This window comes from Anoplopoma fimbria, chromosome 1 (genome assembly GCF_027596085.1).
Source record: "Anoplopoma fimbria isolate UVic2021 breed Golden Eagle Sablefish chromosome 1, Afim_UVic_2022, whole genome shotgun sequence".
In the NCBI taxonomy this organism is placed as follows: domain Eukaryota; kingdom Metazoa; phylum Chordata; class Actinopteri; order Perciformes; family Anoplopomatidae; genus Anoplopoma; species Anoplopoma fimbria.
The window spans coordinates 20,617,083-20,631,945 of NC_072449.1; the positions used below are offsets into that span (position 1 = coordinate 20,617,083).

General features: G+C 38.5%; 2 protein-coding genes across 5 annotated transcripts in view; both read right to left on the reverse strand.

Annotated features, from left to right (window-relative positions):
• Positions 1-752: 752 nt before the first annotated feature.
• Positions 753-3,249, reverse strand: il12a (interleukin 12a). The gene is made up of 8 exons (XM_054605648.1): positions 3,243-3,249; positions 3,039-3,071; positions 2,179-2,312; positions 1,970-2,059; positions 1,607-1,648; positions 1,197-1,340; positions 1,025-1,066; positions 753-893 (listed from the first exon to the last, which is right to left on the reverse strand). The coding sequence occupies exons 1-8, from the start codon at positions 3,247-3,249 to the stop codon at positions 753-755; spliced, it is 633 nt and encodes a 210-aa protein (XP_054461623.1).
• A 1,037-nt stretch (positions 3,250-4,286) lies between these two features.
• Positions 4,287-14,863, reverse strand: part of schip1 (schwannomin interacting protein 1) — a 39,342-nt gene continuing 28,765 nt past the window's right edge. For all 4 annotated transcript variants that reach the window (XM_054597791.1, XM_054597799.1, XM_054597781.1 and 1 more), the window contains 6 exons: positions 14,158-14,276; positions 12,441-12,558; positions 11,581-11,778; positions 7,098-7,221; positions 6,323-6,416; positions 4,287-5,173 (listed from right to left, as the gene is read on the reverse strand). In XM_054597791.1, coding sequence (XP_054453766.1) covers positions 5,122-5,173; positions 6,323-6,416; positions 7,098-7,221; positions 11,581-11,778; positions 12,441-12,558; positions 14,158-14,276 — 705 coding nt within the window. In that variant the 3' untranslated portion in view covers positions 4,287-5,121. The remainder of the gene's footprint in view (positions 5,174-6,322; positions 6,417-7,097; positions 7,222-11,580; positions 11,779-12,440; positions 12,559-14,157; positions 14,277-14,863) is intronic.

A 14,863-nucleotide genomic window follows, 5' to 3' on the forward strand; every position in this document is an offset into this window, starting at 1 on the left:
GTTTTTTGATTTACTGTTATTAAAAAAAAATTCTACATACTATTCTATGACGAGTTCTAATATGATATAGTATTATATTCTTCAATATACTCTACTCGAACATTTTATGAATTTCTTTGACACACTATACTAACAGTTTTTTAAACTTTTTTTGACATACTTTACGATGAACTTACTTCAATATTTACTATGTTATTTTTTATAAAATTTGTATGATTAATGAAAATGTTATACTATGTCATCTCATAATAAGTCAATGTAAAATATTTACAAAAAGTAATTGAACAGTATTTTATAAAAAGTCAAAAAGTAAGGGCACTCACGAGATCGCCAAAGAATTGTGGAATAATTGTTAAGAAAAATGTTAAGAAATGTTGACTGACTTGAATAAAACAAGAGAAAGTTTCTTTTTACTTAATTTATGTGTCATCAGTTTAATTTGAACCCAGTTCCATACAAATATCACTTCAACTTTAGCACTTCATTCCAAAAAATACTTATTTTTAAATAACAATGAATAACACCACGGACCATTAAAATAAATATTTAAATAAATATTTAAATAAATAAATAAATAATATTATAAATACATTTAAAATAAATAGTGTTCTGCAGCATGTGCAGTGTACAACAATACTTGGTCAGTTGTAAATGATGCTAGTGAATGATCACAAAGGCTTGCTAAGTTGTAAAAAAAATAATAGAAGTAGAGATATTGTGGTTGGTATGATGGTGACGAGGTTGCAGGATGTTTACTTCCTATGGTCTCCTGAGGAGATGTAACCCATAGCTCGGCTGATGGTGATGGTTCGGACATGGAAGCCCCTCATCATCTTACACATCTCCTGCCTGTTACTGTAGGTGTCATCTCCCCACACCTGGGCAGCATTCTCCTAAAGGACAACACAAGAGGGAAACAACCTTAATACTCACACAACTGAAGAAAAAGACAGAGTTTACTCTTAAAGACTGATCGATGGGGAGTAAATAGGGAACAAACAAAAACAAGGAATAGAAAAAATACCTCTGAAGAGAAATCTTCTCCATTCACCATCAGGGAGCAGCTCTGTATAACCCAAGAAAGATTTCATCAGGCAACTTTCGAAAGTTATTTCCCAGAAGATTCTCTCTCACTTTTTCTGTCTTCAAATCATGACTCTGTTTTTACCCTTCCCACACATGCAAGATAAACATACCTCTCTCAGGCTCTGTATCATTCCCAGAGTTGGACTCAGAAGTGCAACTTCTTCTACGCGACTTCTGAGTGGGAACTTGAGGTAGGACTGAATAGCAGCAGCATAGTAGGCCAAGTCCTTCCTGATGTTCCTCAGACATTCACTCTGTCAATAAAAACAATATAAATCACCCATCAGTCATCCGTCTGCTTTATAACAAAATTGAGAAAATGAGAAGAATAATTGAAACAATGGGTGTATAATTTAAACTATTGTAATTATGATGTGTAGAAAAGCCGATAAATAACAAATGCAAAGCTTGATTTAAGTAAAATAGATACTGGACTGATTATTATTAAGTTTGTATAACAGAGAGTTTGTCTGATAATGTTTAAGAAAAACATTCAAATTAAACAGTAACTAAACCATACCTCACTGAAAGATGAATTTCTTTGCATCATGCAGCTTGAGTTCTGTGGGGTTAAAAACATTTTAAGTATGAGCAATTTGTTTCACTGGTCAATTCAGGTGCCCATAAACACATTTGAACCATCTACTTGATTACATAACCTCATTACACATAATAGACCAAATAGAATTTAGTAATAGCTGAGCCGAAAATATATATCCATTAATACACGCAAAAAGTATTTTATCTTCTTTTGGAAAATATGCACAAAATAATTATAGAGATCTATATTTTCGTGACACAAAAAGTAAAGATAACTCAAAGTAGTTTTTCTAATGATTTTGATCATTCAGAATTTATGTTAAGAGAAATCATCAAGTGTCACCTGAGTCAGAGTGGGTACGCAGGCCAGGACTGTGTCATCTTGACTCCTAACCACCATTCTATCAGAGGCGATGCCAAAACACAAGACATCCTATAATACAAAAATAAAGATATTCATTATTAACATACAGAGGTGTTAAGGCAGAGTCAAAGACATATAGATCAAATACAGTACAACAACATAAACAAGGCATTGTGACATGTACTCACACTGCTGAGAAGCTCCTTGGTGTTGAGCAGGAGGTTCCTGAAGAGCAATGGGCAGTCTCCGCACTTCTCTGCGCTCGGCACCGGGTGTGCTGTGGATGTGCGCAAGGTCAGCAGCAGCACACAGCTGGCGAAGCCTGCACGACGGGGAGAAATAACAAACACATGTCCAGTATCACATGCGTTTTTATGGGTTTACACACGAGTTTCATGACAAAACACAGTAAACCCATATGGGGGAAATCTTATGTTTGACGCTGACTTACAGAAATGAAAGAATGTCATCTTTTTGGATGAGATGGATATCTTCTGGTTGAGCCTGGTTTGATAAGTTGCAATGTGTTGCTGCCTTCTTATCTGATTATATTTATACACATCTTGGGGGGGGGGGGATTCCCTTCGCCGTCCTGCAGGAGAGACAGCAAAAAGAAAACTAAAACGTCTTCTGTAATTTCCTCGTTGACGGTCATTCAGCACGCTCGTATGAAAACGGGAAGTCGCATTGTTTGTCTCATATTTTGAAAGAAACCAACTACGGGAAAAAGTAAACTCGAAGTGTGACGCAACGGTTTAAATTTAGATACGAGACAATTTACGGGCTTGAATGTGTGTACTGCTGTGAATATGAATTAGAATAGGGGTTGGCCACTCCTGATGGGTGAATAGATCTACTACTAGAACTACTAATTGTTTTGCTTCTGACCAAATAAAATAGATAGATAGAATTGACTGCTAAGATTTATGATTAGTGCAGAATTGCAGGTACCCACAATAATTAGCTCAGTGGTCATAATCATCTGGTCCTGCCAGCAGCAGAATCACGTGTGAATCTGCATTCACATGTATGAGATCAATAAGCCTACCTCGGTCAGGCTTCGAGGGCAATGCTACAGTACCTGCAAATTAAAAACAATAGAAGTTACATAAAGGATAGGGGTAGGGGCAATTAAGAGTGGCACACCTGGTTAGAGAGGTCTCACTTACCTGTCTAATTATAATAAGGCCTATGGGGGCTACAGCTGTAAATGAAACAGCAGCTAAACCGAGGCTAATCAGTATTGTGGGACCAGACATCTTATGATGACCCCTTACTCACTTTTGGTGTTTTATTTACGGGATGATTATAGTTTGATTCAGCGCGTTTCACACAAATGACTGCTTCTTAACTGTCCAACCCACAGAGTATGATCCATCAATGCTCCGATGAACGTCTCGGTAGAGGAGGGTTCCTGTCTTATCATGTGATATGATGGAAGGCCCCAAACACATACAATGGGGAGATTGTTTTGCCAACTTCTGTTTCCAAGGACAAGACTTAACTTTGAATCTGATGTATAGTTTTTATCAGTATTTGAGAATTGCACAAGGCTCAAAAGAAAATATATTGAAAAATGATCAACGCATAAAGCATGACTTCATACTCTGATAATCCTCCAGTCCCCATTTACAGGACCTGAGATCCACCTGTTGTGTTTAACACCTAAAAGAAAGTGTGCTCATTGAAACTGCAGTGGTCAGTGAGTGTTTGACAGGAGTTTCCTGGCCTTTCGCTTGCTTCACCATAGGACCATCAAAGACTGAAAATGACTCTTTAGCTACAGTACATGATCAGACTGAAGACCCTGACAGAAGAGAGTGGCCGTACTTTCCCAGAATAACATTTATCATATTTTACATGAAATAACATTGTATTCATTACTAAACATTCCAGCCATCATTTCTGTACATTTATACCTTGGACCACAACTGACCATTCATCATATATAAGTCAACAAGCTGTCATTTTTCATGTGAAGGAAGTTTCCTGGTTATGACTTTAAGGGGGCTGTCCATATTAGTATGTAATCCCTACAACCGAGATGAGAGAGTGAGAGACAAACAATGTCATGATGAGGCAACCGAAACAGAGGGAGTTGAGTAATGCTAGGTGTAATGTGGTGGTGTTTTATATTCTCACTGCACTTCCTATGTTCATTAGAAAAAGGAAGCTCATTTAAAAGAGCAAATTCATCCGTCTGACTTGCAGCAACATGCAGCCGTATGAATTCAACATATTGCACACCAAACCGACATATATGAAACAAAGTTTATTCTTTATTTTACATATCTGTACATAAACATTTCTTCCCGCAAATAAAGTTTTTTGATTACAGTAGGATGAAAACGATTTTAACACACTTATTCATTTAAAATGACTCGTGTCAGAAAATCAACATTCACAAAATGTTGAAGAGCAATTAGAGTGAACGTATTACCAAAAGCTACGACTCCACTACAAGGCAGGCATGTTTCCTTTACACTCTTTTAGCACCTTCAAATAAACATTTCTCAGTTGAAAACTACCGTTTGTGCAGAATAAAAACAGGTCGACTTTGAAATACTTGAAAATTACTGTCCAACTTAAAATGGTCTGAAGAAGTTAGTTTCCATCTGTTTTTTTTTTATTTTTATACACTTTTGTTTCTTTTTCTCATGACTGACTTTCTACTAAATTTTTCACTATTATTTAATTTTTTTCCCACAATTTTTGCATTTGACAGTTATAATTTAGTGGCGAATGTAGAAAGTTAAAAAGAATCAATAGCAAAGCAAGGCCGATCACTGCACAGGAAGCTGGGGACAGAATCCATGACAACACACAATCAATTTCCTCTTCTCCCAGGAAGCAGGAAGTGCCCATCCGTCCTTAGCGCTGGGAGAAAACCACAGAAGCAACCGAAAGAGGGTGGCCTTCTTCTGTGCTACTGCGACCACTGGAGTCAGTGGGGTGGACAGGAAGGTAGACATCGGGAGACGGGGAAGCAGCGAGGAGCAAATTACTTGGGACAAGCGGGAAGGATTTGGATCGACAAGGGGCAGAGGTGGAATGGCCAGAGGGGAAAAGTCTGGTTTGGAGTGGGAGCTTAGCTTGGCAGAGGGGAGCAGGGTGGAGTGGGTACGGGCATCTTATTTGGATAGGGTCCTCTCAGCCAAATGTTTCTGCTGGCTCTCAGCATGCCTGCAAAGGAGAAACAGAACATAAGTTGGGTGATATTTTTCTTATTGTCAACAAATCCTGAGAAAAGATCAAAACCAACGATGAATTGATCCTAGGAGAGGGACATGACTGGTTGCTCCATTTTCTCAACCAAAATCAAAACGTGTCTGGTGCTCTTGGAAAACGGGGTAAACAATCAGGATGAACAGAAAGCCCCTCCAAAATCTTAGAAAAACAAGGAGGGAATTATGAGAAAAAGCCTTATTATAGTGGCTAAGTGGCTACATCATAAGAAGCAACATCTTTCGACCGCTGTAGTTCCTTGTCAGGGAATTTTACGAACAAGCAAAACCGGTTTTGCCACACCTATATAGTCTAAACAATCAATGGGACGCCCCAATTACATGACGCAGAAAATGACATGACATAGCACAGAAAAAAAGTTTCTTGTATACATCATAAATGGAAACTCGGTACCCATAACATTAAACATAGGATGAAAGAAAAACAGAGAAGCCTAAACAAAACATTTTAAGACTATATCCTCATTAAGGCCAGGATACTTACTCGTTGTTCTTAGATTTTAGAGTGCCTTCTTGTTTATAACAAATGGATCCTACTTACAGCTAAAGCTTAGTGTACCTAATTTATTTGTGCCACTACCTCCACTGTTGTCCAAAAACTATTTAACACTAAACTATAAAACAAAACGCACGAGAGAGCCAAACTGGTATAAATTATGTGCTGTTCCTCTGATAAATAGCTTTGAGTAAAGTCACTTGAGTCAGCATGGACTAGAATTTGACGGCTACAAGTTTGAAAATTAAAAAGAAAATTCTGGGGTGTGTGGAGAAAGAAGTGAGCTTACCAGATCTCTGTAGCCCACTCCTCATCCCTTCTCTGCCTCTTTGTTAGTGGTTCAAGGCTAAATTAGCTGCTACTAGCATAACAAACCTGAATCTCTGAATCATTGATTCAGAAACTAATTCATTTATTAGTTGCAATGCTAAAAAAACATTGTTTGTTTCTTATTTTTTCATTAGGCTTCTTGACTATTTATTTCCAAACTTCCTCTTTAAATTAATGTTTTTGTTCTCTCTAATACACCATATGAGTAAAAACTATCATGGTAAACCCAGGGAATAAGTTTGTCAATAAGTGCTTGATCACCTGGTCAGGTCCTCTATGTCAACCAGCATGGCATCTTGCTCCATGTGTAGTTCATCCCGAATCAGCAGCAACTGTACAAGCTCCTCATTCAGACCTGGAGTTGTAGATAATATGAGGAATAATAAAAAAAATCATGTCAGGCTACAGACTTATCATTATGACAAAGAAGGAATTAGTCCACATCATATTATCAATATGGGAATACTTGAAACATCACAGTGACCACAGTTGAACATTACACATATTCCACTGGGCCCCTTTTCAATAGATGGACATTTAATTTAGATATAGTTGAAGATATAAATCTCCCACTATGGGTTCATAGAATTATCTCACAAAGTCTTTAAAAACATTAGAATGATTGACAGTCAGACAACAAATCAGTGGCTGTGGTTGTTCTCATATCACATGTTTTAGCTATTGTCCCTTCAGCCTTAATAGAAATTAATAAGTACCGACAAGAAATATGAGGGGAAAGTCTGTTTTGCAAGTAAAAAGTAGCTCATGATCTTGGACTCATGGGGATTTTTGGAGCTGTTTAATGTTAGATGAGAGATTATTCATCCCTGAGAAGCAGGATCAATGATCTGACAGTAAACGCTCAGGGGGAAGCTGTTAACTGGTACAGTTCTGTGAACTGACTAACATGGGTCAGTATGCATGTGCATGTTTTTCCCCATTTGCTCTCTTGCTCATTTCTGCAATTGAAAGTAGATCAGTGATTCTGTGTTTGTGTGTATCTACTTTACTGTCTGTGTGTTTGTGGTCAACTCACTCTCAATCTGGGAATGCAGGTCATTGACTATAACCTGGAGCTGCCCCAGTGTCATATCTCTCAAGTCGGTGGGCTTCAGGCTTCTTTTCATTAGACACTCACTGATGTGAGGCATGTGGGGAAGCTGCCGAAAAATATACAAACACACACACACACACATACATACACAGAGACAAGGGTACAAGGAAAACACATGTTAAAGATTGTGCTTCATCTATCTGGAGGTGGAAGCAAGGTTTAGCTTGAAAACAATTTCCTGCTGTATGGCTAATTTCTCAGATACTTGTGCAATTCCCTTTAAAGACATTTATTTAACAATTGAATTCCTGGAACCAAAAGATACTGTATATTTTTCTGAACTCATTGCCCTGATATCATCTAAAATTCATAGACATCATTAAATAAGAATCAGAATACAAATTAGAATGAATTCAGAAATGTCTTTTACTGCATCTACATTATGGAGTCCTGAAAAAAATGTCAGCTGTATTGACTAACCATGACTGTATTTCCTTAACTTAACAAAGTGCTTTTATTGCCTAAACCTAAGTCATATCCAAAAAAAAGGAAGTCGTGCCCAGGGACACTAAAAAAGACATGCAATTCGTGTCCCTGAACACGAAACCAATAGAATTTATTTTGTGACTATTTCACGGATTGCCGTGAGACTGTGTGATTAGCTGCCCTTTGCTTTGCTGCTTTTTCTGTGAAAAACAACAGCTTTCCAGTCCTTCCTGACAACGGCCCGATGAATCTCTATTTCTTTGAGGTGTTAACCACTCTGCATAGGGAGACTGTTAAGTTTGCGGATCCCAAGTAGAAACTACTGTTTGGTCACAAACAAGTTGACAGTGTTTTATACAAGTAAACAGCAGATGATCTCGGTGACCGTGTGAAGTTTTCAGTACCAACCTGGGCAACCTGGTTCATTTCACTTCACATCTTGTTAATTTTTCCACTGGTACTTCCCAAGTCTGCCCACTCACTCACCAACAGTAGTGAAACATCTGTTATGTAATCACAGACAAAGGTGGAGTGACAATAAAGGGTGAGAAATTCCATTTTTTTTTCTCTATGAGTGAAAATGAAAGGCTTTTGAGAAATGTAGCACAGTGGAAGTTTTAACTTGTATTTGTGCCAATTATTGTATTGACTAGTACCTGAGGAAATTAATTTTTCAGTTTTACCTGTGCCCTTAAGCCTGAATCATAATTTATCTAATTCTGGATTTGTGAATGTGTTAATGAGTCTGATTGCCACCAGCAGTTGCTTCATTTTCTCAATCAACTTGAGAGTGTAGCCACAATATGTAATACAATTCCAACGCATTAGCTTTTTGTTTACCAAACACTCCCTCTGTCAACACTCCCATCCAACCTTTCTACATTATTTCTCTTTCCCTCCAAGTGTTGGCATGTGTGGGCGTCTGGCTGGCTTTTCATGGTAGTTTCTCGCCATTCTTTCACTTTAACATTGGCACTGAAGCAACTGTACTTGAGGCTACAATGTGTCAGTTTCAGTTTCTGTGACTGGAGACGCACACAAGGCACAGAGACTGAAGAGTGACGGAGAGAGAAATGTGATGTCAGAGACAAAGCATGTGGGAAAGCTTGTGGATTGGTGTTTGCTGACTGCTGTGTTAGTTTCTATGATCATATGTCAAATTACAAATTACTGACTGAGTGCTCAATACCAGCAAACACAACTCCAGCAATGACTCAATATCAGATTGAGGAACGACAGCACACTTCTCTCTGAATGAAGTTGAGAGAAAGAATTGAGGTTTTACAGTAGAATCTAAATCACTCCCCCTCTTTCTTGCTTTCTCTCGGCGTTTCTGTGTGTACAGATTTAGGAAAGCACACACTCACAGACAGACGGTTGGATGCAGGCTCACTGTGCTGGCCGAATTCCCATTGTTTGTCCTTGACAAGCGGGCAGGACAATCCAGTATATTTGGAAATTAATTAAACCAACTGGCAGCGGTACAACAGCAGAGGGATTGTTCTTGGACCCCCATTCTTTCTATCAGATAGATGAGCTCAAGTGCCCTTCATCGACACCAGCCGTCATGTTCCAAATGTATTCATATTAATGTGGTTGTTAAGAAATACTCTATGTTGGATTGTTACACAAATTTTATCATACTATTCCATTGTCCATGTTTACTATAAGGGGCAGAAGCTGGCTCTTTGAACCATTTATCCATCACTTACAGCTAATTATATCAACAATTTACGCATTACTTTTAGCTAAATATTCCAACAATTTATCCATTACTTCTAGCTAATTATGTTAACTGTGGCCATTTCTTATTGATAATTATTTCAACTGTTAATACACTACTTTAAGTCATCTATTTGAACTTCATCTATTTAACTCTAAGCTAACAATTTGAACTATCTATCCATTACATTTAGTGTAATGTTTCAGTTTCAGTACAGTTTTTTTCCATTCATTTTGGGAATCAATTTCCATTAGCTGATTATTCAAACCATTTATCCATTACTTTTAGCTATCTATTTAAACTGCTCCCTTGCCAACTAGTTTTAAGGCATTTGTTTTACAACTGACTCAGGTTGGTGGAAGGTATAATCCTATTAAGATTAGTATATTTTATCAGTCAATTCATAATTTCACTTTTTTTTTTCTCCAACGCACACCATGCAACTGCAAAGTACCCCCTTGTTAGCAATCAATGGCCTATTACAGTTGAATAGATCTCTGGTGTTGTGGACATGGCAGACCGCTGCAGCCTTCATACATCTTAATATTCACTGTGTGTTCGGTCTGTGACAGTGATGTCTTCTGACTGCTGAGCACTGCTACATCCCTAAACACCGAAGTCAATGCTTTCCGGCGTATGAATTATAGATGGATCCGGCCGAGCTGGCCCCCTCTTCTCTGAATAAGTAAAGCGGTTCTGCCTGCAAGTCCGGATGGAAATATAGCGTGTGTAAGCCTGACGGTGTGGGTGTGTGAGTGTGTTCATGTGTGTGCTTCGCAAGAGGCAGTGAGGCAGATATTAATTGATGAAATAATGATGAGCAGGGTCGTCATCACCTTCCTTCCTCTCAATGGAGGCAGAGGAAGAGAGGGAACAGAGAAGTGACATCATCACAAAATATACTGGAAGTGACCTGTTCAGAACCCACATAATACTCATCTGTTACGGAACACAACCCACCCATCTAATACAAATTTAATGTCACATGTTGACCATAATATGTCTGACATTTTGTTCTAAAAATGTCAAAAGGAAATGACAAAAATGTTGTACTGTATGTAGTTTTTTGAACATCATATCTGGTGGCTCTCTGCTCCAATTAGCTAGCTTACTTATCTTAACGGTGGACATATATGACTTTATGATTTCTCCGGGGTTCATTTCAAAGCCTTCTTCATAAATGATCAGCTTGAGTTTATTCATTTTATACAATACCTGCTGATTAAGGCTTTTGGTTTTGCTTTAGAATCCTCATCACGACCAGGTAGAGATGTTAGGAAACAACAGTTCATAAATACCAAGGGTGGCAGCTGATATATCAGCTTTATCAACTCGGCTGATGATGTCACAGGCCTACACTCCATGAAAACTAAAATGATTTATGGTTTATATACAAAACAGTGAACTCAGAAACAAAATTCCTTGTATGTGTAATGTACTTTGCAATAAACTGTTTCTGATTCTGATTCTGTAAACACTGAAATAATAGATCAAAGGAGATAAATGTTTTGCCATCAGCAGATATATTGAAACCTCATGAGGGTTTTAAGCCTGCATAACTTATATTTTGGACACAAAAATCTCTAAAAACCTTTAGATTAATACGGCAAACTAGAAAGCAGTTGCTGATTTTCAAATTTAGCAGACATGATCAGGCTCCTCTCCACCAAATATCTGTCTCTTTAACTGATAAATGTTCCACTTTCTTTACCAGCTAGTCACTAAATTTGTTTGTCTGTAGTTTGGTGCTGAGCAGTTAGCTTATGGCACATTTAGCTGAAAACAGCTGCTTGTCTGCCAAAAACTACACTGAAAGTTGCTATAAATAGATGCTGTAGAGCTGAGGGGAAAGGCAGAGTTGGTTAATGATTCACTGCAAGTTCAACACTACAAGAAACCCCTCCCACATAGAAGTAGTCATGTGATCCATTGTTCATATGAAAAAGCTGATTATAGCTGCTTTAAAGCAAAACCAAAAGCTTGAAGCCTTTGTTTTTTTTTTAGGAACTCTCGTCTTATAAATAACTCCAATAAATTAGTGGGAGAAATTTACGATTTTGTGTTGTATTTGCGTGCTAACCACTTGGTATAAAACTGCTCTTGGTCCAGGCCGTTATATTTACATACATTTGTAATGTATAAGAATATGGTCACACATAAAAATAAGACAGATGTTTCCTTTTTTGTAAAATGTGTCCTTATTGATGTAAAACTTCTCGTTCAAAGGAAGCTTTGCTGTGTAATTCTAGTACTGACCAGGTCGGCCACTGGTGACTTTTTGCGATTCTGTTTCTCCACCTCCACTTGCATCTTGGCCATTGGTTTGGCCATAGCCAGGGCCAGCTTCGCCTCCGCCTGCAGCTTCTTCTGTCGACTTACGAAGTCCATGTCCTCCAAAGACTCAGAGTCGTCCTCTGTGGTGTCCCTGTCCGAGTAGGACGAACTCTGCTTGGACTGCAGGGAGGATGGGGTGGATGGAGGAAGACAGAGAGAAAAGATAAATATGGCGAGGTGGAATAAATAAGGAATAGACAATGGACAGAATAAGAAATGAGGGAGAAAAGGAGGGATAGGAAAGACCAGGTCAGAGAACTAATGTTAATGTATTCTTGGCATTTCAGTATGTAAATTTTACACACTGACAGGAACGTCATTTTACATCAAAAGGAATGTGAGGAAAGCGCAGATGAACACGTAAAGAGATGATAATATTCTCTTTCTCCCTCTCTTTCTGTTAAATGTGTCTCAGGCTGACGGGAGGTTAATGTGGCCAGTCATCCATGGCCATGGCGAGCGTACTCCAATTCACCTCTCATTTGCTACCCATGAATTGGTTAACAGGCCAGAAAACGTGAGCAAAGACATTCATAGAGAAACTTAACCGCCGGCTATCTCTCTGATTCATAATGAATATCTCCACCGTTTCACCACTTTCGTTCTTCGTCTTTCTTAATCTTGCGTCTTTACACTTTAACACACGATCAACCCTGTACGTCATAATGCACATTTCATAGTCATTTAAAGATTTAAGTCATTTACTTTCATTCTTGAATTCTGGAGAAATACTATTATAAATCTGCATGCCTTAAAGTGCACATGTGAACATCGGTGCGTACCATTGGGGACAGAGGTGTGTCCAGACTTGTCTCTGTCTTGCTGTCATCTGCATCGCTGTCCTTGTCGCTGCCACTGTCATTGACAAAACAGATCTGTAGGTTCATCCCACTCTGCAGCCTGCAGGGAGAGACAGAGATGGATACAAACAGCGGACAAAATGTTAATATAAATGCAGAAAAGAGTCAAGGTAGTTAAATGTTGGCTCTTTCTGCAGTAACTGACTCGGACCAGGGCCTAAACAGACAGCAACGTCAACAGCAATGCTGCTAATACAAATGACCTATGATGAGTATGCACACTGAACTGTGTTGTCTACATCATATGTTAAAGGGAGGAAAAGTGGAAAGAAAATTCAGAGAAATAGAAAGAAGATCCTAAAAGATGCGAGCTGCCTTCAGATTTAAGCAAGGCTTGTGTTTTTAATCATCTCCCCTCTTGTCTTCAATATGGATCGATCCAGGAAGCCTCTGGTAGGTCTGATCCAATCTGCCTGCACCGGTGGGGTTGTTTTTGTGCCCTTGGAGCAGTAGAATATCACTAGGTGTAGATCCAGCCCACTGTAGATCAATATTCTGCTTATTCATTGCAGCAATTACAAACAGAGCTGATTGATTAGACAGCATTGATCCAATCAGTCCAAATTAAAAGAGAACCTTAGTGGTCGATTGTTTTTTTCAGGAGAGCCAGCATCCAACACCTCCCTGTAACTCAAATTTAAAAGATAGTGAAAGCGTTTACTAACTTTTCTGACGACGAGCAGTTATAATATGTGATGCCTCTACAGTGTAGAGCCTGACTTATATTTCTGCCTATATTAGCTTATTGCTTATATATTAGCATTATTATTGGTCAATCAGTCAGCTGATAAGTAGAAAGAAATTGCAGTACCAAATTACCAAAAATACATTTGAGGTCACCATTACATAGTTTCTTCTTTTAACTTCTTTAAAATTGTCTCCTTCAGTCCATATCTTGGTCACAAATGTTTATAATGAAGGTGTGTCATTTTACACAAACCACATAGGAGAAAGGCTACTCTTCTAATACATTTTATGACTTGCAGGCAATACCTTCCACAATTCTTTGAAAAAGTAATTTAGGAGACCCTTTTAAAACCTTTCATGTAAACAAAATAATAAAAAATTGCCCGTATGTTGTTATCTGATTCTTAAATTCTCACATATTGTTCGTGGTATCAGCCTTAAAAAACAGTATCAGTAAAGTGTAAGATATTATCACACATTACTGTCATTTTATGACAGAATCAGAAACAGTTTGTATTGTGTGACATTAAGAGTCACAGTCATTAACCCTTTGTAACAATATTGAGAAATCGACGTGATTCAGAGCACAGGAATAAAACAAGCCACACTAGAGAGTTTACAGAACATGTACTTCCAGTAAGGTGCAGTGTAGGAGGTGGTAGAACCATTTGTGTGTGTGCGTGGCTCTTTTGGGAAGTGACAGCCACAAAGGGCTGACTGTGTGTGGCTCATCCACGCAGCACAAATCCTCTCGGTTTACTGTCATTGTCTTCCTCCATGTTTGTCGTATCTTTACTGGTGCCCATGACCGTAAATCTTTGAGATTTGCCTTCTGTTTTTTATTTATTCAGTAAACAGCTTTTATATCTTTAAAATGAATCTACAAACCACAAAAAAAATACTTGAAAACCACCAGTCACATGTTAATTGTTTTAGAATGAAGTAAAATTACCGTGAGGACAGGCTGGGTTTGCCGCTCTTATTGCAGCTGGTGTAGATTCCCGGCCCATCGTCAAAGAAACTGCCGAGGGCCAACTTCTGCCTGATAGACTCCCTCTCATTCTTTTGGGCCTGTAACAGGAGAATCACAAGGTTAGTTTACATTTTTTTATGATCTTTTTGATGACTTATTTTCGGGTTTCACAATGAGGTCAGAGGTCAGGGTCAGGCTGCTAGGGATTAGGTGTCTTCATCAAAGACTCTTCAGCAGAGGGGGGTGCTTGTTGTCATGGCACCACAAGCACAGGTACTTATATATAGTTTTCTGGCATGCTACATCCCCCCACATGACTTGCACGTTACCCTGAGCACTTTATCACAGTCCAAATCACAGGTGCAGGTATATTAATAGCAACATCCTCCTCTTAATTTGCAGTAAGAGCTTCAGTGTCATCCTAACACGCTCTGATACAAAGTGTGGAGTCAGCTGAAGTACTGAAAAAAAAAGTGTGAAATATCTAAGTTGGGATCATTAGAAATTGACATTACCAAGAGTCACAAGCAGGGGATGCTGTTGTCTCAGAGAACAACTAGTGACCCCCCCACCTCTCCCCCAAGACACACACAGCCACACACACATTCAAAGTAGGTCTTGTGATAAAAGACTCACAGAGGATGAAGTTTTACGTGTGGTAAACTCCAGATGAAGAGCAGTAATA

What these genes read in the sequence shown, in the direction of transcription:
- il12a (XM_054605648.1), bottom strand. An exon ending in CCAAGGAGCTTCTCAGCAGT is followed by an intron (nt 2,060 to 2,178) that starts GTGAGTACATGT and finishes TTTGTATTATAG; the next exon opens with GATGTCTTGTGTTTTGGCAT. An exon ending in TGATACAGAGCCTGAGAGAG is followed by an intron (nt 1,067 to 1,196) that starts GTATGTTTATCT and finishes TGGGTTATACAG; the next exon opens with AGCTGCTCCCTGATGGTGAA.